General features: G+C 39.9%; 2 protein-coding genes across 4 annotated transcripts in view; one reads left to right on the top strand and one right to left on the bottom strand.

Moving 5' to 3' along the window:
* LOC134789560 (calcium uptake protein 3, mitochondrial) overlaps positions 1–24617 on the top strand; it is a 126097-nt gene that overhangs the window by 92886 nt on the left and 8594 nt on the right. Inside the window, exons 2-7 of one of the 3 annotated variants that reach the window (XM_063760135.1) lie at positions 18440–18578; positions 19627–19737; positions 20273–20320; positions 20456–20538; positions 21646–21711; positions 22778–22849. In XM_063760135.1, the coding sequence (XP_063616205.1) occupies positions 18440–18578; positions 19627–19737; positions 20273–20320; positions 20456–20538; positions 21646–21711; positions 22778–22849 (519 nt within the window). The remainder of the gene's footprint in view (positions 1–18439; positions 18579–19626; positions 19738–20272; positions 20321–20455; positions 20539–21645; positions 21712–22777; positions 22850–24617) is intronic. The other 2 variants (XM_063760141.1, XM_063760147.1) reach the window with 2 other exon arrangements.
* Positions 854–24617, bottom strand: part of LOC134789380 (FHF complex subunit HOOK interacting protein 2A-like) — a 257350-nt gene continuing 233586 nt past the window's right edge. Inside the window, exon 14 of the mRNA XM_063760015.1 lies at positions 854–876. The gene's annotated coding sequence lies outside the window, so the exon portion shown is untranslated. The remainder of the gene's footprint in view (positions 877–24617) is intronic.

Below are 24617 nucleotides of genomic sequence, written 5' to 3' on the forward strand. Positions count from 1 at the left end.
AATTAACACGAACTATAGAAGACCTTATCTTAATGAAAACAAGGTTCACAATCGAACACTTAAGTATGTTTTTGACGGTAGCTATTCGAACTTCACTCGGACTTACTGCATTTATCCATAAAATAGTCGATTACGCGATTCGTTTTCTCAACATCTTATCTGAGTACTCGAGTAATTGCAAAAACTGCCTTATATCATGAATCTTAAGTAAGAAATTTAATAAAATGCTAATCCAATTAAGGTTGTATAGATTGTAACTCTACAATCGTAATTGTTTTCGAATGACATAAAGACATACGAATGGGTCAAGAACTATGAAACTTATAATAGTTATAATATTTTAAAAAGCTCCCTATTGCTTAGGGGACTATGATTAAAGTACTTCTGGATTTTCTTGTAAAATTCAATGTTTATAATGCAACTTTTGAATAAAAATATGATTATAACAGCAGGAAAGATTATGAACTAGTTTCTAGCTTCAAATCTTAAACTACCTATTTTAAATTTGGTATTTGTTCGTAGGAAAAGTATTTGTTGTTAAGTTATTTTCCACATACCAAAAGTCCATAAATAAGTCACACGTCTGTTTTCCGTCACCGATACTTTAAGATAGTTCTTGGCAATAATTATATTTATAACACACGCATCCATATTAAACTAGTCATTTATAAATAGGCTCGTTACCCGAGTAGACGTTAGCATGAGTGTATTCTTACCACTTGCTCAGCTAAGTTAGCTGAACACTGAACCAACCAGTCTGGGCTATTACCGCGAAAATCATCTTTTTCTTTTACTCTCATTAAGGCGTAATTAGATTAAAAGAGAAAGATGTCCGTAATTTGCGAACTTCGGTGTTCGCGGTAGGCCCTCTGCACTCTCCAGTAATGCACAAGTATTACTTACATGTTTACACTTCGCCTCTGCAGAGCAGTTAACAAGGCAGATAGTAGAGATATCGTGTAAAGTTACGCCACAGGCGGTTTTTATTATGGCAATCAAAGGATGGGTACTCTCCAGAATCGGCAAGGGTGTAATCAGTTAGCCTGCTCGTAGACTCGCAGCATCTTAGCCTCGTAAGACCCAGGGCAGTTTTGGCGCTTTTGAATTTGGAACTTTCTTTTATGTCTATTTGAGTTCAAAATTCGAAATTAATTTGTACTTGTACAAGTACACGGGGACTTACGAGGATAGAAACATGTTCTTACTCAGATCGTGCTGGCAGCGCAGCTACAGCCCAATTGATATTGGACCTTCGTGCATTCCGACAAGGTTCATGATGACGCGCCACACACGATAGTCGTGGCGTAGGGTTAAAAGATCTTTGATAGTTAGTTACGCGTTCGACTCGCCCTTTTTAGTTAGCAATGGAAATCACGGGCAGTTGTCTAATACGTCGAACTGTACTCATACACCGTTAGGCGGTAAAATATGACTGGTACATAAATCCAGCCTCTCTGGAATGGCGGCTGGAGTTTGAAGGTTAATGCGTGTGGAAATGAGACATCTATTCGTTTTATCAGGCCTCAGGCCTGTCGTTCGTTCAGTATAGCGTGACTGCAACTGTTAAAGTTCCGTCGCCTTTAGCACAGATTATGTAGACATAGGAACGTAGATACCCATCTAAAGCATCATTCGTATTTATCGTCATATACCATATTTACCAATGTATTTTGACAACATAAGTTGGAAAAGTAGTCTGATAAAGTTGATAATAACTAGGAAGCCAGGAGCTCAAGACTAGTTTCCTAAAAGGACTATCCAACCAAAGCCCTAATCTTCTCAATAATTAATGAATTCCATTCATAATGTGTCCATGTAAATTTGCATCTCGCTGTACGAGTAGGGTACATTCTGACCAAGTTGAGAAGACCACCTGAGGCAAACTCCATCACGCGATGAGGGCTGCGGGAGATTAGGACCGATGGAGACAAATCACAGTGACTGCAAAACCAAAGTCATCTTTAAGCGAGGAACCGACAAGAAGAAATATTACATTCTAACAAAGTTGTGAGGGACAGAAAGTACAGAAACTATTGAGAGAGAGGAGAGAGAGAGAAAGAGCTGGTATAGTTACTAGCTAGGAACCTATATGTGACTTTTCATTATAGAAGGGTCCTTATGCTTCAAGTGCAATACCTAAGGTCGTTTCCATCTGAGATTCCAACAGATATTCTGATAGAAGCGTCCTTATTGCAGATGACCGGGTTATCACTCTTCTAACAAACAGCTAGTATAATGTAAACGATGGTTTCCTTTATATTATATGTTGCAGTTACTATAATTTTTCGTAAAATGGCCATACAGCTCTCGTCATTGAAAAAATGCAATAAGCTATTTTCGCCATATTATAAAGTAGGTAAAGTTAATATCGGATCACGAGAGTCCATAATTTGTTCGACAAATCGCGTCTTTATCGAAAGCGTAAGTGTGAAATACGATAGGATGATTTATTATCGATTACAGGGATTTTCATCGTCGTGCGTTGTTGTGTGGGCGTAATAGTTACGAATAATATCGATCGGCTTTTTGAAAATTACATTTTATATGTGGTCTTTGTAGCTTTCAAAACTTTCACTTTTCATTGGTTAATTTCTGTATTTTTACGTGGGTTGTTGAGTCTTTTTACAGTAGTCTCTAAAGACCTAATAATATTTTTCTTCTTTTTAATTTTTTCTATGTAGGTAAGTACCTAATATTTTTTAATTTGCATTGGGAAAACTTCGAAAGCGGGGTAATTTTGATAATGATATACTGGCTAAGATGGTCGGTTTTTTATCATCCGTCATCATGCCTGTCACGTTAAAAAAAGTATGTAAGTGCGAAAGTGACGCATGACATGATAAATGATAAAAATGCGATCATGATACCGCCGCAGAAAAACTTCATGCTTTAGCAAGCAAGATGGAGACAGATTGTTTATTTGAGGGGTTCCAGTGACCACGATGCTCAGTAATGAGGGACCGACCAGAGAGAGAGAGAGATGTTTATGTGTTAATAAGTACAAAAAGGAACCGTAGCGAAATTAGCGCTTAGATCTACAAATTACAAATGAGACGCTTTCGCGTAGTAGACGCCAATTGCTCTAAGGTCCCTTTTTATATGAAGCGACACATGATTTGTGTCGTTTAGTACGGGAAAACACAAGTAGCCATTAAGCAGTCATTGTGACAGCTAATGCGGTACAAAATATGTCCAAATGTGTACAATGCCAGTGTTTCGACGTCAACCGCGGATTTATTGTGCTAGACCAGCCAGGGGCGGCTTTGGGAGGTACATTGAAGTCAACTTTTAGGGTTTCAAGCCGAAATTCTATTACTTGAGCCTCCGTTGTCTTTCAGCAGCCTGTATCTCAAAAACTTGAAACTTTCGATGTGTACCTATTGGGGTCCCTTTGTTTCCCATAAAGTTTTAAGTCATAATGTATTGTTTGTCATATTATCGTTAGTCATAAAACTGAAACCGTTAACTTTTCAGGATTTTCGTAAGGGTATTCTATAGATAGGTTAGGTTTGTTTTATGGCAATCCTGAAAAGTTACGCGTTCCTGAGAAAAACCAATTATGACTAACGAAAATTCGGACAAACTATACATTATGACTTAAAACTATTTGGGATACAATAGATACCCGTACCTAGGTATTCCTTTATTTTTCAACATTGAGAGATAACTGAATTTAAAATTCAATTAAATAAATAATATTTGGTTATAGGACACCTTACACAAATTGACTAAGTTCCACGGCAAGCTCAACTATTAGGCTTTATTTGTAGATGATTAGACAACGATATGTATGATATACAAATAACTAAATACGCAGAAAACACCCATTACTCAGGAACAAATATCTGTGCGCATTACACAAATTAACGCAGACTTTTATTAATTAATTGAATAAAACTTTTTTTTTCTGGACTCTAGATATAATAAATGTGTAAATGATATACTTAATCCGACTCTGTATCAGTGTGCTTCCCACAAATCTATCACGATGTGTCAGGCGGCGCCGGCGCTCAAACCGGCGTGTTTATATTAATTCCATATCGCACTACTGTTTCACAGTTATATCATACTAGCTTTTGCCCGCGACTTCGTCTGCGTGGAATTAGTGACAGCAGCCAAAGTAGCCAAAGTAGGTATAGCGCCTGGATAATGCTAATAGCAATCATTCAATTCGCGCATTGCTTACTTCAATTATTAGGCAATTCATTAACTCTTTCAATTCCACCCCCTTTGCACTCTCTTCAGGGATGATTTCCGACATAAAAACTATCCTATGTCCTTCCCCGGGACTCAAACTATCCCTATACCAAATTTCAACTAAATCGGTTCAGCGGCTTAAGCGTGAAGAGGTAACAGACAGACAGACAGACAGACACACTTTTACCTTTATAATATTAGTATGGATGTAGTTTGTATGCTTGACCATTTGTACGATCAATGTTAACCCCCTCATTCACAAAACTTAGCCACTTCTTATAAAGCTCTGTAAAATGTTCTCTTTCTAACAAACAGAATGACGGATAGGGTCAAATTATTATTAACAATTTGTTAAATTTGATAGATGTTTTTGAATTACGTCATTAGTCTATAACAGCGGTCGGAAACAGGCGGCCCGCGAGCCTCCCTGGCTATTTTATGTGTAATTGACAAATGTAATATTGTCTGATAAATTCATAAATATCAACAAAGTGCGGCCCGCGTCAACTTCGTTAACTACTGGCCCTTGGCTGCTAAAAGGTTGCCGACCGCTGGTCTATATAGTAGCATCTGGTCAAATAATCGGAGTCAGTGCGGTAGCGTTGGAAGTGCGGTCTGCGGTGTAGTGGGCAGAGACCTTAATTTTATTTTATTAGCAAAAGCTTGTGAAAAATTTTGCACAAGTTACACACTTGCATCAAAATATAGATTTTTTTATTAAAATTAGCATTTAAGTATTAAAATTAGTATAAAGCCATTTGTCAGAATCTCAAAGCAATCAAGATGTGTATACTTACATTAATATAAACGAATAATATAGCACTTAATTGGCTGAAACCCAACATACTTGATTTATAAAAATACCTCGTAAAAATTATATTTCTTAACGCCTATAAAACAGTGACGATATATGAAAATGCATCATCCAAGTAGTAAATCATTCAAAAACCAGCTTCCTGCAGTTACCGAGAAATCGTGCGGGTGATTATAGTTTTTAATTAACGTTATTTATGCTCATACAAGTGTATAAACACCGCGACTGGACGATAAAAGATAAGTTATACGTTTACAATGACGACGGTAACTGTCGGTCTAGCATGAGTTAATTGCGTTCTCGCGCGCGACTCCATACATCTAGCGATTCTGGCGCGACTTCAAGTATGTACTCGCCCGTGAGAACGCAACTTATGCTAGACCGCCTGGTGTTTAACCAGTAAGAGTTAAGAGAGCTTTCAGACTGGCTTTCTGCGTTTATAAGCTCGTATCGTCATACGTATTTACACACTGGCTATTCATTTACCTACACGATATTGTGGGCTATGACCGCGACCGCGACCAATTTCGGTGGTCTTTTTGCCTCTTGTGGTTTGCGATAACCACCTCTACTGATTTATTTAATTACACAAACGGGTCTACCGCGATATAATTTCATTGTTTTTACCTTTAATTCCGACGTTTACCCGTAGACCCGTTTGTGTAATTAAATATGTGTACAAAACGCGAGAGTTTTATACCTACTGATTTCTTTCTAACTTGTATTAAGTAGGACAATATTGTCCGCGTTGTTAGCTTATTTGTTTATAATTTATAAGTGATTAATATATATTTAATTTATTACGTGCATGTCAATTGATTATCCCTCGGCAAACCAAGAAGTCATTAGTACAGTTGTTATTTGACTATATCCGTCCAGCGCCCTCTACAAGTTGTTTCAACGGTTGCCGAGTGGTAATAAAAAGGGCAGAACCAGTCAGAGCGGGTCATTGCCTTGACAGCAGTCGAACAGTGCAAACGTCTAGAGTTAAGTGCCGAATTGTAAAGAAAAGTGAATTATTGTAAACAGGTGAATACAATTATTATTCAGTATCCTGTGAAGTTTATTTTTGGAGAAATACCCCAATATTTCAGAAGAAGGGATAGAAAAAAATCTAAAAAGATTTTTTTTTTACCACGCCACACTAACGTAAGTACGGTTTATTTTCTTTTGTTCTCTTTCCGTCAATATTAATAATTTCTCGATACCTTAACTGACTGTATTTTCCGTAACGGAGGAAGTCCGGAGGTTAATATGGTTAAACACGCATGTTTATCTTGCCCGGGTACTCCCTGGATATAGACATGTGTGGACATTTGGTTCTTAGATAGCAATTTTCAACGAAATAACTGTATTTTCCGTAACGGAGGAAGTCCGGAGGTTAATACGGTTTAACACGCATGTTTATCTTGCCCGGGTACTCCCTGGATATAGACATGTGTGGACATTTAGTTTTAGATGGTAATTTTAACGAAATAACTGTATTTTCCGTAACGGAGGAAGTCCGGAGGTCAATATGGTTAAACACGCATGTTTATCTTGCCCGGGTACTCCCTGGATATAGACATGTGTGGACATTTAGTTTTAGATGGTAATTTTAACGAAATAACTGTATTTTCCGTAACGGAGGAAGTCCGGAGGTCAATATGGTTAAACACGCATGTTTATCTTGCCCGGGTACTCCCTGGATATAGACATGTGTGGACATTCTGTTTTAGATGATAACTTCAATCCTGAATATCAACTAGGCGCTTGTAGAGCCTATATGTAGAGCCGATATGTAGAGCCGATATGTAGAGCCGATATGTAGAGCCGATATGTAGAGCCGATATGTAGAGCCGATATGTAGAGCCGATATGTAGAGCCGATATGTAGAGACGATTGTTCTAAGTTTCAGGTATGGAGGCGGACGATGACCCAGGGACGCCCAGGTCACAGGGCCAGGATCCATATCACAACAGCGAGAGATTGTATTACAACGGCCCAGGAGCGCCCAGGTCACAGGGCCAGAGTCCGTATTACGACAGCCCAGGAGCGCCCAGGTCACAGGGCCAGGGTTCGTATTACGACAGCCCAGGAGCGCCCAGGTCACAGGGCCAGGGTTTATATTACGACAGCCCAGGAGCGCCCAGGTCACAGGGCCAGGGTTCATATTGCGACAGCCCAGGAGCGCCCAGGTCACAGGGCCAGGGTTCATATTGCGACAGCCCAGGAGCGCCCAGGTCACAGGGCCAGGGTTCATATTACAACAGCCCAAGAGCGCCCAGGTCACAGGGCCGGGTAATGTATTACGACATCCCGCCATCACCTAGATCACGAAGCCAGCCACTGTATCATAACGACATTGGAGCTCGCAGGTCAGGTTACGAGAATGACGACTATAGCTACAGAAGAGGTAGGGGCAGCCACAGACATCGTCGCAGTCCGTCAGAAGAAGGCAGCCGTAGACATCGTCGCGGTCCGTCAGAAAGAGGCAGCCGAAGACGTCGTCACAGTCCGCCAGAAAGAGGTAGCCGCAGACATCCACGCGGCCCGTCAGAAAGAGTCAGCCGTAAACGTCGACACAGCTCGTCAGAAGAATCTGGTGAGCACTATGATAGTTATATAAAACGGCCAAGGTCATCAAAATCAAATAGGGATAATCGCGACTCTGCTGTCCTAGATAAGTTTCTTGATGTGTTGAAGGAATTTAAACGGTCTGATAAACCAAAACTTTCCTTTAATACCAATGTTGTACCCGAATTTGACCCGATGTCCAAGGAACAGACTATATTAAATTGGCTCACAAAGGTCGAAGAATGTGCCAGTATATACCAATGGGACGATAGGGAATTGATCCACTATGCTCTCCCCAAACTCACAGGCGTTGCAAAGACCTGGTACCAAGGTTTATCTAGCGTCTTATTTACATGGTCCGAGTGGAAGAAGAAACTCATCGAATCGTTTCCCTGTCGCGAGGATTACGCCGAGATTCTTACAGAAATGCTCTCAAAAAAGGCCCGTTATGGAGAATCACTGGAACAGTACTATTATGCGAAGGTAAATCTCCTTAACAGGTGCAAAATATATGGAAGACAAGCTGTTGATTGTATTCTCTACGGCGTAGATGACCGCGCGGTAAAGGTAGGCGCCCAAGCAGCCCAGTTCTCTGAACCTGAACAAGTTCTGAAGTATTTTAGAACAGTGAAGGTAGGACAGGTAAGAGATAAAGACGTCCAAGATCCTTCACGAAAGTTCCGCCAAAATGACTACAGGAATAAGTCGGCCCGACCTCAGATGTCGAAGGACGTATCGAAAGACAACCCTAACAGCGGCGAGGTATGTTTCAATTGCAGTGAAGCTGGACACCGTGCCAGTAAATGTAAGAAACCTGCTGCCACATGCACATATTGCGACAAAAGGAATCACTTGGCGGAGCACTGTTTTAAGCGACTACGCGAGTCTAACGATGTGAAAGTGGAGGAAGCACGAGGGAAAGAGCGCAAGGAGAAGCAAGTTGCCGCAGTACAGGTTGGTGACACAAATAATAAATATAAAATGGATATCAAAGTCAACAATTCTATGATTAAATGTTTTGTAGATCTTGGCAGCGAATGCTCGCTAATAACAATGAATGCAGCCAAACAACTGAATCTGGACATTGACACATCTGAGGAACTCCCAGTACTGAACACCGTAGGAGCTAATTTGGTATCACCTGTGGGTATAGTAACAAGCAGCGTCGAAGTTCAAGGCATAAAGGAAGTTATTGATCTATATGTCGTCGAAAACCATGTGATTAAACGACCAGTTTTATTGGGCCATACCTTCACAGAAAAACCGGACATCACGATAATTAAAACTTCAAAGGAACTTATCTTCGTCAAGACCGCAAATGGCAAGTTACACCTGAAGGTGAGTAATCAAGTCTCCCTGCCATGCAGTATGTTGACACCAGTCACAGTGGAATCGACGTATCTCGTTACTGGAACCATTATCATTAACGGTTCACTAAGAGGGGCAGAAGGTAAACAATATTACTTGCTCCCGGGACAATACGACATCAACTCCGGTATCAGCACACTGCTCCTTCTGAATGCATCTTCTGACGTAATTACTCTGAATAGTGGTTTTCTTTTGACGCGTGCTGAGTTCAAGCCAGCCGACGACGGCGGCGACAACACATACGACTGTTGCGGGGTGACATTCAACGAAAAGGAAGTTGATGAGTCAGTTAACTGTGGTCCTAGTGTGAACAAGGAAGAACGTCTGAAGCTTCAACAACTTTTGTCCAAATACGGCGATTGTTTTTCGAAAGGTCTCGATGACCTAGGCTTCACGAAGGTATCAGAAATGGTTATTGAACTTGAAGAGCTAACTCCAGTGGTTTACCGGCCATACCGTATGTCACACACCGAAAGAACACTGGTAAGAAATATGGTTCAAGAAATGCTCGATAGTGAGATCGTAAGGGAGTCTTCGTCACCATATGCAAGCCCTATAGTTTTAGTTCAAAAAAAGACCGGCGAGAAGCGATTGTGCGTGGACTATAGGGCCCTGAATCGCAAAACCAAGAAGGATCATTACCCACTCCCCAGAGTCGAAGATCAACTGGACCAGCTCTCCGGTAACACGTTATTCACTTCCCTGGATTTGGCATCGGGATACTATCAGATCCCTATTTCGGAGGAGTCACGACACAAAACAGCCTTTGTCACACCTGACGGACAATATGAATATAACCGGATGCCATTCGGATTAGTCAACGCGCCGTCAGTGTTCCAGAGGACAATAAACAAAATTTTGTCGGAAGCCAAAGTTAAGTATGCCATTGTTTATATGGACGACATTTTAATCCCGTCAAAAGATGTTGAAGAGGGATTACAGAGACTAGAAGAAGTGCTTAACTTACTCAAGGCAGGAGGCCTAACGCTTAAATTAAGTAAGTGCAATTTCTTCCAAAATCAGATCGACTTTCTTGGGTTCGAGGTCAGCGCTGAAGGCATTCGCCCTGGATCTAGAAAAACTGATGCCGTTTCAAACTTCCCTACACCAAGAAATCAGCACGAGGTAAGACAGTTTCTTGGACTTTCAGGATTTTTCCGGCGTTTCATTAAGGGCTACGCTCTCATAACATCCCCATTGACAGAGTTACTACGAAAGGGATCTACATGGGTATGGGGAGAACCACAAAGGAAAGCCTTTGATGATATCAAAACTCTACTGACTCAGAGACCGCTTCTAGCTCTATATGACCCAAAGGCCGATACCCAGCTGCACACGGATGCCAGCAAAGATGGCATTGCAGGGATATTACTCCAAGCTAATTCGAACGGAATTTTCCAGCCGATTTCTTACTTTAGTCGCAAGACTACTCCCGAGGAACGCAAACTTCACTCGTACGAACAAGAAACTCTCGCTGTAATCGCGTCACTGAATCGGTTCAGGGTGTATTTGGTAGGTATATCATTTAAAATCTTTACAGATTGCAACGCCCTCAGGTACACACTCACCAAACGCGACGTTATTCCACGGGTGGCTAGATGGTGGGTACAGATACAAGAATATGATTGTTCCATCGAATATCGACCCGGTGCACGCATGCTACACGCAGATGCACTTAGTCGCCACCCTGTCGACGACGGTATACAAGAATCTCACGTTCTCGATGTACTACTCACTACGGAAGTGAGTGACCAAGACTGGATCTCGACCGTCCAGAGCGCGGATGCAGAAATTAAAAAAATAAAGGAAACGCTCAGTGATCCAAATTCAGAACAGGTAATTGACTACCTTAATAACTATAAACTTAAAAATGACCGTGTCTACCGCATCGTGGCTGACGAATTAAAATGCGTAGTGCCCAAGAGTGTTCGTTGGCAAATACTTCAAAAGAACCACGATGATGTTGGACATTGTGGCTTTGATAAAACACTTCAGCGGATACAGAAACACTATTGGTTCGCCAAAATGAGACGGTTTGTGAAAAAGTATGTTGCATCATGTCTAGAGTGTGCACACCACAAAAAGCCGGGAGGTAAACGGGAAGGCGAGCTACACCCTATAGAAAAGGTCAGTATTCCTTTCCATACGATTCACGCCGACCACCTAGGCCCTTTTGTAAAGAGCAAGAAAGGAAACTGTTATCTTCTTGTAATTATAGATGGCTTCACGAAGTACGCAAACATAACCCCTGTCAAGAACACAAAGTCGGTTACCTCTATCAAAGTAATTAAAGAGCACATAAGTTATTTTGGAGTACCAACCCGTCTCATTACAGATAAAGGAACTAGCTTCACAAGCAAGACGTTCAAAGAATTCGTCTCATCTCATGGCATTAAACATATTGAGAACGCCGTGGCTACTCCCCGGGCCAACGGCCAAGTAGAGAGATTTAATAGAACAATCCTTAATGCTTTATCTACCTCCACACATGGCAAAGATGAGAAGAATTGGGACGAATACGTCGCTGAGATTCAGGTAGGTCTGAACACCACAATGCATAAAACTACTCAGAAAACTCCATCGGAACTTCTGTTTGGATTTAATGTCACAAGTAATTCGCAAGGGATACTGAACGCTGTCATAAGCGACACGCTAAATGTCGTAAGTACTGAAGACCTAAATGATGTTAGAGAACAGGCTAAACAGAAAATAGATGAGCAGCAAAATAAAGATGCACTAAGGTTTAATAAAAGTCGGAAACCCGGTACCACTTACAAGGAAGGCGATTTGGTGCGAGTAGAGAGACAAGTACCACATGATGGAAAGTCACAAAAACTTGTAAGTAAGTACCAAGGACCATATCGTATCCTTAAAGTTCTCCCTAATGATAGATACCTCATAGGAGATACTCCTTTGACAAAGAAGAAAGGTCGTAGGTATGAAAATGTGGTAGCACTTGATAAAATTCAACCCTGGTTGAATTTTGTAAGAGAACTCGATAGTGATATTGATACTGGATGTTCTAGTAGTGATCAGGAATAATGACCCATCTAATTAAATTACTATTATATAGTTTAATTAAATAAAAATGCCATCTTTACACCTAATCATATTTAATTACGTTGATTAGAACATATATTACATGATTCAATATAACCTTCTTAATCAGTGCTATGTGAATACTTACATCATATATATACATCATACATATACGATTATTTCATAAACTTCAGTAGTAACATGTGTAACTGTTAATTAAGACTGTTAGTTAAGATTTAATTATATTTATTGTGATATGATTGAATTTTGATTATGGCATTTCTGATTATTAAAGTTTCACTTTTATGTAGCAATGGGACTTGCTACAAACAGGATGGCCGAACTGTTAGCTTATTTGTTTATAATTTATAAGTGATTAATATATATTTAATTTATTACGTGCATGTCAATTGATTATCCCTCGGCAAACCAAGAAGTCATTAGTACAGTTGTTATTTGACTATATCCGTCCAGCGCCCTCTACAAGTTGTTTCAACGGTTGCCGAGTGGTAATAAAAAGGGCAGAACCAGTCAGAGCGGGTCATTGCCTTGACAGCAGTCGAACAGTGCAAACGTCTAGAGTTAAGTGCCGAATTGTAAAGAAAAGTGAATTATTGTAAACAGGTGAATACAATTATTATTCAGTATCCTGTGAAGTTTATTTTTGGAGAAATACCCCAATAGCGTATTGTGCCTTTATTACGCTGTTGTGGCCCATTCGGATGAAGTAAATCAATCCGTAAAGAATTTTAGTTATGGTATTATTAGGTCGTATTTCCAACATTAACGCTTTCTTTCTTAAGCAATATACTTATTCGTAGTTTCATTAATAAAAATTATATAGGTACACATTTTATACATTTATTTCTCCCGACGTCATGTCCGTTCAATGTGAAAGGGCTCTTAGACTTGTAACCAGTAGGTATGGTTATTTGAGAAGTCTAGAACCGTATTGTGGTAATTAAAACGTATTACTAGGTACGCTGTAAATCTTTGTGATAACGGGTCATTGAGAAAATGCGTCGTGATTGTCATGAATCTTGATGTCTTAATCAATTTCATAATATTGCAAACATTTTAATTGAATGAGTGAATAACTGCTCGACGGCTATGGTATTAGTTATTTTATTTGACAGTTGAATAGTACAGCTTTGGCGAGAGACCGAACTTTCTGGTCTCTCGCCAAAGCTGTTCAGGGGAACTTTTGCAGGGTCTCCTTACCATCCTTGCACAAACCCGATGACTCACTGGCTCATTCCGCAAAAGAGAAAGCAGACCTACTTTGCTCTTTATTTGCGTCGAATTCTACACTGGACGACGGGGGCAATACACCTCCCACTATTCCGCAATGCGAGTACTCTACTCGTATGCCCGAGGTCCGCTTTACTCAAAGCGCAGTAAGGCGTGCTCTCTTTGCCCTCGACGTCAAGAAGTCCAGTGCGCCCCAGAGTTAGCTCCGGTTCTGACGCGACTATTCTCGCTCTCATACCGCTCAGGGAAATTCCCGTCTTCCTGGAAGATTGCCTGGGTTCACCCTATACCCAAAAAGGGTGACCGTACCGACCCTTCCAACTACCGGCCTATTGCGATCACCTCCCTGCTCTCTAAGGTGATGGAGCGTGTGGTAAACAACCAGCTCCTTAAGTACCTCGAAGACCACCAGCTAATTAGCGACCGGCAATACGGGTTTCGCCGTGGTCGAGGCGCTGGAGACCTTCTTGTTTACCTCACTCACCGATGGGCCACCGCCATAGAGAGTAAGGGAGAGGCACTGGCTGTTAGCCTGGATATCGCAAAGGCCTTCGATAGGGTTTGGCATAAGGCACTTCTCTCAAAACTTCCCTCATACGGGCTTCCTAAGGGGTTGTGCACATGGGTTTCCAGTTTCCTGTGTGGGCGTAGCATTGCAGTCGTCACTGACGGAATATGCTCGGACTATAAGCCCATAAACGCTGGCGTACCCCAAGGATCTGTACTATCGCCTACCCTGTTCCTTCTGCATATCAATGATATGTTATTGACTAACAATATTCATTGCTATGCAGATGACAGCACTGGCGATAGCTGTTATACAGGTCGTGTAAACGCCCCCCCTGAGCAGGTGTCGGAGTGTAGGATGCGACTTGTGTCTGAGATCGAGACGTCCCTTGAACAGGTCTCCGAGTGGGGTAGACGTAACCTCGTCCAGTTCAACCCCAGTAAGACACAAGTCTGTGCGTTTTCCGCTAAAAAAGCCCCATTTGTCACGGCGCCAAAGTTTCAGGGCATTCCCCTTACCATGGCTAAAAGTATCGGGATACTTGGTGTCGATATTACGAACGAAGTCCAGTTTCGGAGTCATTTGGAACATAAAGCCAAACTGGCCTCCAAAAAGCTTGGGGTGCTTAACAGAGCCAAACAGTACTTCACACCTAGTCACCGGCTTTTGTTATATAAAGCGCAGGTTCGACCTCATATGGAATACTGTTCTCATCTCTGGTCTGGCGCTCCACAATACCAGCTCCTTCCTCTTGACTCCATCCAACGGCGGGCAGTTCGTATTGTCGGCGATCCCGAACTTACTGACGGCTTAGAACCTCTTAGCCTTCGGAGAGACGTTGGCTCTCTTTGCATGTTCTACCGTCTGTACAATGGGGAGTGCTCGAAAGAACTTTTTGATTTGGTGCCATCGTCTCGTTTCTATCACCGCACCTCCCGCCAAAGGAGCAAAGTTCATCCCCACTTCTTAGATACATGGTACACCAAGAATAAGCGGGCATCTCGCTCGTTTCTTCCCAGAACGTGCAGAATGTGGAATGACTTGCCTCCTGAGGTATTTCCTTTGCGCTACGACATGGGATTCTTCAAGAAGCGGGTATTTAGGGTTCTCAAGGGTCGGCAACGCTTAAGTGGCTCCTGTGATGTTGCTTATGTCCATGGGCGACGATGACCGCTTCCCATCAGGCGGCTCGTCTGCTCGCTTGCTGACTATAACATAAAAAAAAAAAAAAAGTACAAAAATTTGGCCTTGTATTGTACTAGTACTAGGCTAGTAAAATACTAATCGAGCAAAATAATCCATAGACACTGTTGTTTAGCGCATGAAAAAACTACCTTACAACTTGGGTCCACTTTCTAAATCAGGGTCCAATTGGACCCGAGGAGCAGTGAGCACGGCAGGCCTTCGGCACTACCGCGCTTCCTTTCCGCAGGCCAAAACTAATTTAAAAAAAAAATGGAAATGTACTCGGAAATTTCAGGACATAGACACTTAAAAAACTATAGAACAAAAATATTTCTCAGTTTCCGAAATTTTTCAATGTGGAAATTTCGCTGTAACTTTCCCACGGCACATTAGCAGTTTGGGTATTAATTATTTTATCTCTTATTATTTTATGTACCTAGCATAGATTCAAGCATTCCATAAATTGAAGCTGATTTATAAAATATTCCTTATTGGTTTTTATTGAGAAACGTATCTACTGGATTTTCATTTGCATCTGTTGGTATGCGTGATTTAACTGGTTTACAACACTATAGAACTGCGTTAAAAATGTCGTCTGTTATTGCCTTTTACCAATAAATTTAAAATTAATTCGTTAATTAAATGTTTTCATCGACAGGTCATGATTTCACATAAAAATACCTCTGCTTCTGTTGGCAGAAAATTTTAAGGCGACGTTTTTAAAAACCGATTGGTGGTGAGTTCGGGTCCTAATTACTTATATTGAGCGATTTTTATGGGTGCCGGCACTAACTTATAATCGTGTAACTATTTAGTATTAAATATAAGTATCGCTAATCTAATGTAGCTAAAGTACAGGACAAGACAAGCCCAATTTTTTAAAGCTGCGGGCCCATGATGGTCGCGCTTTTACCGTCTGTGATCAGGGCAGTCACTTCAGTAACTAGAGTGAGGCTAAGCTAACTGTGCACCGTGTTTGACACTAGGAGTACTACAACAACTTAGAATAAGTATAATTATCTGACCAAAAAAAAAACATAATAATTACAGCATACCTTCAGATCCACAGCGCAGGCTTCGTCATACTCGTAATACAGAAAGCTCATCCACCTCAGGTTTCGCAACCATACAACAACTGTCTAACATAACAACATTAGCAAGTGTGAACTGAAAGACACGTGCCACGATAGAAAATATACGTAAAAAGGCAACCCTTATATCCGCACTGGGCTCAGTTCTGTGTTCTATAGCTTATATTACATTTCTTTTTGCAACGTCTAGCCTAAATGTAAGCGATCATCACACCCTATGGCTTTGTTACATTCGATGATGTGGCAGAAACGATCTATTTTGACGAGGCCCAATAGAATCATCATAGTCCTACAGACTTCGCGACGTCCAGCTTTCACCAGCTGTTAGAAGAATTATGCAACGAGTCATTAAGTCCGTTGGTAGACCAAACAACGAAACTGAAATAGAACACCTAGTTTTCACGAGCTTCCGTCGGTCTCCTGTGGCGCTGCACTATTTGGAGTTATGGGGTTCCGTAACCAGTTTCCTATTGATAATAATTACTTAAAAGACACTAAAGTTTTTTAAACGCTGAGTATCATAAAAACGAGACGAGCTATTCAAATTTAGACTCACAAGATTCGACTTCTTACCAACAATACCTAACTAGTTGTTATTGGCAAGGTGCGATATGTCGGTGGAGGGAGAAGTGGCGCTGATTGTCACAAACACACGTTTTAATCTTATGGAATGTCAAATATGAATGCTAGCGGCAGCCGTTGGAACTATTTTTAAACCATAAGGTTTAACGTAGAAAAGCCGTCAAAATGTGGGCAGCACCAGTCTTGCACCTAGCGAATACAGGGTGTAACAAAAACAGTGGGGATCCGTTTAAGGGCATGTTCGGTATCGTGTTGTGATTAGGAAATAGTAGAAGAATTTATTTATTAATAATACTTTGATATTATGTAATTTCAGAAAGTCGTTTTAAAATGAGAGCGTAACTTCGATTGTATGGCGGCGGCGGGCCGATACAGACAGACTCCATCCCGACTGCACACTGTATGGGAACTGCACGCCGACGTTGCAGTTGTGGTGCAGTCGGCGTGTTCCCAATTCCCGTACAAATTGCAGACGGGTCGCAGTCCGTCTGTATCGGCCCTTAGTCTATTGAAGAACAGTTTAGTTTGGCACTTTCTTCCGTAGGCACCGTTTATTTCGAGCAACACGGAACCATTCGCGCGTCGGTCACGCTCTGCGGTGTCGCGTTACTAAAGTGACCAAGTTCGGGTCATCTGTCCGTCTGTCACTAGCTGCGGCTATTTGACACACTGAGTGTATGTAGTGTACCTACCTACTGTTGGTGTAATGTGGGCCTTATTGACTGTATAAAACTTTATATAAATAAATAAATTGATAGTTAGGTACTTAAAAAGAAAAATCAAATATATTTTGGTTTTATACGAAAAGAATCAAAGCACCATCTGAATTGGGTACTATTAAATATTAGTTAAATAAACGGAAAATAGGTATGTTTGACACCTATTTATACCTACAAAAAAAAATAGTAATCATATTATTTTAGGTACTTTATTTTCTTTATAGGGGAAAAAACAGACAGGCAGATAATACAAAAAAGAGGATATTGCTCATTTAATCAGATTATTAACACTTACATATAATATAACTAGAAAGCAAACCGTAAAATCCAATTATCAAACAAGATTAACACTATCAATTCCAATACAACAACCCAACGCAAACACTTCAAGTCAATAAAAGTCAAAACAGGGTTGCCGGCGGCAGCTCAAAGACCAGCCCTAACTTTAAAATTAAAAGAAATACTTCTTTTATCGCCCTCGTAAATCAGGGTTGTGTAATAAAATGGCAGTAGAACCGCATTGTCCTCTACTTAATAGCCGTTTTGTCACAAATATGCCGATAAATTACCGGCGAGTGCCACCCCTAAAAGGAGTTATAAATCTCGGGAAGGCTTAAAGGTGTAGGGGTCAAATTTGTTTTTTGGGCGAGATACAAATGTGCCTTGTCGAGAATGCGCTGGTGAAATAAATATATCTCTCTCCCCTGTTACGACAAGCGGTTGAATTATTTGTGTGACAAAACCAATAATAATGGTTCTTAAATTAAATAATTAATTCATGTACTTATTTAAATGATGATCGTTGAAGAGAGTAGGTAATCATAAAAATATTTTGTTAACGTTACAGAATATACATGTAATTTATTCTGTATGGATCCTAAAATAGTTAATGTAAGCAAAAAAAGCCACGTGACACAGTCGTTTCGATACTGACATTAATTGAGATACCTACACAACCGTGTACCTCGTAAACCTCCTTGGCGGAATGTACTAATACATTCTATAGATCCATTATGGAATAAGAAAAAGCGAAAATGTATTTCCTTAACCTTAACTCAGTACATACTCGTAATAAGATTACTATAATAAATAAAAAATGCTAAAACTTAAACTCATTCTTCTTTCACAGCCTGACGAGCTGGCCAAATCGGTGAAGCTAACGTCTCGAGAGCGTCGCTTCATCAAGTTCGCATCAGTCGAGTACAATGGCCAGCTGTACATGACGCCCCAGGACTTCCTCGAGTCCGTGGTAGAGCAGGAACCTAGACGTAAGTACCGCATACGAGTAGTCCCGGCGACATCGGTGAAGCTAACGTCTCGAGAGTGTCGCTTCATCAAGTTCGCGTCAGTCGAGTACAATGGCCAGCTGTACATGACGCCCCAGGACTCCCTCGAGTCCGTGGTAGAGCAGGAACCTAGACGTAAGTACCGCATACAAGTAGTCCCGGTGACATCGGTGAAGCTAACGTCTCGAGAGCGTCGCTTCATCAAGTTCGCGTCAGTCGAGTACAATGGCCAGCTGTACATAGGGTTGCCAACTTTTTTTTGGTGGAATATAGTATTTTCCAGAATAAGGCATCAAAAATATAGTACATTTCAAAAAAATATAGTAATTTTAGATAAAATACTAAACATGAGTGTAATATACGTTTAATCGGAAATATTGTATTTTAGCGTACTATATATTTTTCCAAAAGTATATAGTACAGAGAGCCAAAATATAGTACAATACTATATAATATAGTACGGTTGGCAACCCTAGCTGTACATGACGCCTCAGGACTTCCTCGAGTCCGTGGTAGAGCAGGAACCTAGACGTAAGTACCCTCATACAAGTAGTCCCGGCAACATCGGTGAAGCTCACGTCTCGAGAGCGGCGCTTCATCAAGTTTGCGTCAGTCGAGTACAATGGCCAGCTGTACATGACGCCTCAGGACTTCCTCGAGTCCGTGATAGAGCAGGAACCTACACGTAAGTACTCGTACCCGTATATAGTCCCGGCGAAATAGTCTCTCCTCGCCGTAGCCTCGGAGCCTCGGATTTACCGTCGTAGTTACCCTGAGTAGTTACCTCAGTGCTCAACTATAACGACACCATAATGTTTACTTGCCTCTAAATCTTCTTTCTACTTAGTCGTTCATTGACGATGATAACCATATGCAATTGCTCTTGTTGCCAATCCGGTTCTTACACCCTCTACTCCCTGATGTAGGTTAGCATCCTTTAGGTATTATTGTGTCTCTCCAGCCTTTCAGTAACCTATTCTATACCTACATATGACACGAGAATAAAAGAGTAACGTTAAATGTCTTGCAGCGCGACTGAAACGACGAGTTTTGACGACGAAGGAGATCGAACAGCTGAGAGACAGCACGCCCGCCCTGAAGAAGGGCTCCCCACAAATGTTCCGCAGCTTACGGGACCGGGGTACGCACAATAAATGGATTTTATGTATTGATAATATTTCTCTCTAAACACTATGAACTTACCATCGATGGATCCTATGTCTTTGCAATAAGATTAATGAATTTTCCAAAACAATGTGCAAGATGTTACTTTGATTTAACGGGCCATGGAGAAAAGGAAAGGCAATAAATAAATAAATATTATAGGACATTCTTACACAGATTGACTAAGTCCCACAGTAAGCTGTACCACCATAGTCCCACTGTATCTCACGAACCGTGATAGCTAGACAGTTGAAATTTTCACAGATGATGTATTTCTGTTGCCGCTATAACAACAAATACTAAAAAGTACGGAACCCTCGGTGGGCGAGTCCAACTCGTTTTTTTTTATTATCTCCAGGTTCCCTAAGGTTATTTTTGGCTCTCCGCCATTTCAAGACACGACCAGAACCATATGGCCAAAGATAATGTTATCTAAACATGGTTACGATATCAATTATGTATTAGTAATCTGTTTGTGATTTATTTTGATGATATTTTATTTTATTTTTCAGGGATTATTTCATACACAGAGTACCTGTTTCTTCTATCTATATTAACAAGTAAGTTTATTTGTTTAATTGCTTTTTAATGAATTTATTTGTGTCTATTCATACTTATGTATACTGTACATGTACTACGTATAATTAATATAAATTATTTAGGTAAGTATTAATATTTATACTGTATTTTTCCAGAGCCGGCCTCCGGGTTTCAAATAGCCTTCAACATGTTTGACACGGACGGCAACCAAAGAGTAGATAAGAATGAGTTTCTAGTCGTGAGTATCTTTCTCTGAACTTTAGTAATATTACCACACTATTATATACTCTGGCACAGCGACCTTGTGAGTAGAACAAGGCGGCACATTTACAAAATGCGCGAAGAATTGACTTCCTATAGAAAATTTGAATTTCGCGCCTTTTTCTACTAACAATTTGGATGTGTCAGTATATTTTGTATTTTTTTTTTAAATCCATTAATAACTTATTTATGAGTGGTCAAAATCCTGGGACAATTGAAGATGACCACGCATCGTGGCAGGCATGTAGTGGCTATACTGTTGAATGGATTGCAGACCTCGTAGTTGCACCCATAATATGCACATTTGCACAGTTTGTGGATCAATTGTTAAGGCTACATGCAAGTCTTTTGTGTTTTCTTAGATGTGAATTGAAATATTTATGATAATAAACTATATATTTCAATTGGGTAAAGCCAGTCTCTGGACAATATACCTAGTCATTTTATTATACGTTGACTGATTTTACCTTAACACTTGGTTTACTTTTGTGAAATAAGTAGGTTTACAGGTTGAACCCTTTTGCACAGAATATTTTCAGTTTTATCCTTTTTATCCACCTGGCTTTTAATAAAGTATAGTAATAATATATATATGTCTCTAACTTGGGAACGGCATAAGGAATGAATTCTCTAAATACCGGGCTATGGAAACTTTTGGGAGGTCTAATTTTCTTTTTTCCGGTGTGAGATTTTCTACAGTATGAAAATGTAATCGTACTTTGACTATAGATTTGTATTTTGTGTATTATATTTTCTTTGGAAAATCTCACAACTGACAATATCTAAATCGCTTATTAAGAGATTGTTTTCATGGTTCTATAAGTAAGAGGTAACAACGGGTCCCTATTACTAAATCTAAACCGTCTATTTATTTACTTATCTATTATCTTTGGCTATTTTTTACAACACCCCTCAACTTTCCTTAATAGTCATAATTAGTACAAAAATTACAATCACATTTTCAACAAATAAAAAATTCCATTGATATTATTATAAGTAAGTTTATGTATATTATATTATAGTTAAACTTAGTATAGTTATTATATTTATTTATTTCTTAGCATGTTCTGTTGCTAAATATTAGATCCAGAGGTTGCTGGGGGGGTCGTTCAGGGAGCGAAAGAACCTGGACCCCAAGAGCAAGGAGGCTGTGAGTGTTGTGGATGCTTCTGGGGCTGTGCCGCTCGGTTTAGCACTTTAATTGTAGGGTGGTAAGGTTTGAAATCCACTGGTGCCGGGGGTGGTTGAAGATAAACGCTAGAAAACATTTGTGATAGAAAAACTGGATTAGTACATACTACCACAAATCTACCATGACATTTACGCTTTCGGTGCACTACGTTCTGAAAACGGATTTTTAAAAAGTTGTTGCGCTTTTTTGGATCACAGTACAGCTGCCATAAATTTAATAAGCAATCTTCAGGCCTTTGGCTAGGGACATCAGCGTGTCGAATCCTGAGTTTTTGACTTTCGCTCGATAGAAAAGTTAGCGGACTGTAAAATAAGGAAAACTGTATTCAGGATATACAGTGGGTGGTTATATCTTGGAATATAGTGTTACAAAATCAAATAATTTACGCAACCTTAATTAGTGCTTAAGGGTCATAAACCTTAGTTGGCTTATGGGTCATATTAAATTCAAGTGACTGCCTGATATTTTTCACGGAACTGATGATCAATTAGACTGTCACTAATTTCCTGACTTTTACTGAAGTAATTTAAGTATTTTTGTTCAGGGTATAAGTAAGTATGTCCTGCCGTGGACTTTTGGACTGATGGCGATTTTAATTCGATTGGATACGGACATTTTTTTTTTTGCTGGATATTAAATTATATATTAAAATCGTACCTACAATTAAAGTGCTAAACAATAACAATTTTTGTGTTCGTAAATGTATGATTCATAAAATGAATATTTTTTAACATATGACTATTCATAAAAAAAATTGAAAATGTTTTGGCATAACTTGTATAGATACTAAGTGTAAATAGCTTAGTAACATCTAAATTATTCTATTTGTAGATAATCTTTAACTATTGGTATAATATAATAATTTGCGTTTATTGTGAATAACTCAAAGAGCGGCACAGAATACCAAATAAATAACCCATTTATTAAAATTCTAAATTGTGACAAAATTGTTTTTAATCGAAGCATAATAAATTGCTTTGTATATATGTTTATTAATATGTACTTTTATGTATAACTATGTTAGCTGCTTACGTTAGTGTCGTCCAGTGCGCTCAAGAACAAGGTGGAGGAAAAAACGACCGCAAAGCCTTCGACAGTAAGTCCAAATTGCAATGGCAACATCGATTGGTTTCTTGTGACGTCATTTCGTTGGTTTCTCTCAAATTCTGTAGTTTGTGCGTTGGCTTATGATTATGATTTGTGTGTCAAGTCACTGTGAAATTAGAAAAAAAAAACTAAACACAAAAAGATAAGATTGAATTTAGGTTGCGTTTCGACCAGAGATGCGTAGCGAGGGATGTGTTTGTTTTGTTGAGACCCTATAGAAAATTGCCGACTAAAGCTGCGCTGACCTGAGGATAGCTGTAAATGAAGTGATTCTATTGGTTCTTACCAAACACATCCATCACTGGATACAACCTGGCCCGTGTTCATATTTTCCTCAAAAAAATTTTAAAAATGTATCTACTTTTTGTGGTTAGCACTGTACGTCTGTCAGTGTATGTCCAGGCAGGAAAATTTCACAGTAATCTTGTATGGTCAAAATATTGTAATTTTGTATTCCTCCTTGTGATTAAAACTAGGCTATTGTCTAGGTCTTTAATAGCCTGATGGGAACGTCTGTCCCCTCTGTACGTGTATTTTCTCGATGAGGTTTGAACGATACTCCTATCTAGTTGAATTTATTATTTATTCGTTGGTTTACAACTGAAACTGGCCAAGTAACACATGTATGTATGTAGAATATGAATTTATCTATGACTTAGGTAGGTAATAAAATTTCTGCTTACCTACTTAATTTGGTTGTTTACGGACGAATATTTTCCAATGTTACCTATATTTTTAGGCATTTTGCGGACTGCATGGAGTTACGTGATCTACTACTAGTTTATCTTATATTTAATAAATAAAACTGATTTATGACTTTGACTTAAATATGTGCATGTTTAAACAATATAATGAATAAACTACTAATGTCTGTAATGTCTATATCTCCTCGTTTTAACTAATTTTATGTCGTTTGTCTTAATTACTTTAATCTTACTTGACTTTCCCCTCAACAAACTTACAACAACAACTTACCTTACCTTACAACTTACCTACTAAACAAAATTAAATAAGACATTTTAATTATTACCTTAATGTCTCATAAAAATGTATTCTCATTTAGAAAACGGTTAATTTATTAACAGATTCATAAAGAGTTTTAGTATAAACTCAATGTTTGTGTTGTGATATCGCTCTTGTGCCGTCAGAATGTTGGATTTGTTAAATATCATGACACCTTCCTGTCACTTGTTCATTCAAGTGAGGACGTTAAGCACAAAGAATTTCGAACAATGACTAGCCATTTCCTATCTCTATCGCACGCGCCTTAAATATATTGCTCTCCCGCCGATGATGCCGGCGGCGGTCGATGCGACTGTGCGAACGTCCCGTACGAACGAAATATGTATATGTATTATGCCGGCTGTACACGCTCGGCGAGAGCCTCTCGCCGAGTCTCGGGCGAGAAGCTGTCGACGAGAGCACACCATGTACACACTCGTTGAATCATTTAAACCGCGGATGCCCGCCACGATGGACATATATAGTGAGGGAAGTAGTGTCACCCAATGTATGGGAGGTGCAAATTTTGGTATCGGATGAATTCACTTGGCACAGATGAAGTATACGTAAAGCTAAGCCAATCCAGCCCGGTAGCCATCCGCCACCCCCTGGCGAGTAGGCAGGGGGGCATCCAAAGTTACACGCGGCATATCGGCTTCTATTTACCTACCACCTGGAGTTTGGTATCATTTCTAGTTAAATCGGGCATGAGGAATTCATTTTGGAGACATTTAATGTATAGAAAAAAATAAAAA

Source organism: Cydia splendana, chromosome 1 (assembly GCF_910591565.1).
Source record: "Cydia splendana chromosome 1, ilCydSple1.2, whole genome shotgun sequence".
In the NCBI taxonomy this organism is placed as follows: Eukaryota; Metazoa; Arthropoda; class Insecta; order Lepidoptera; family Tortricidae; genus Cydia; species Cydia splendana.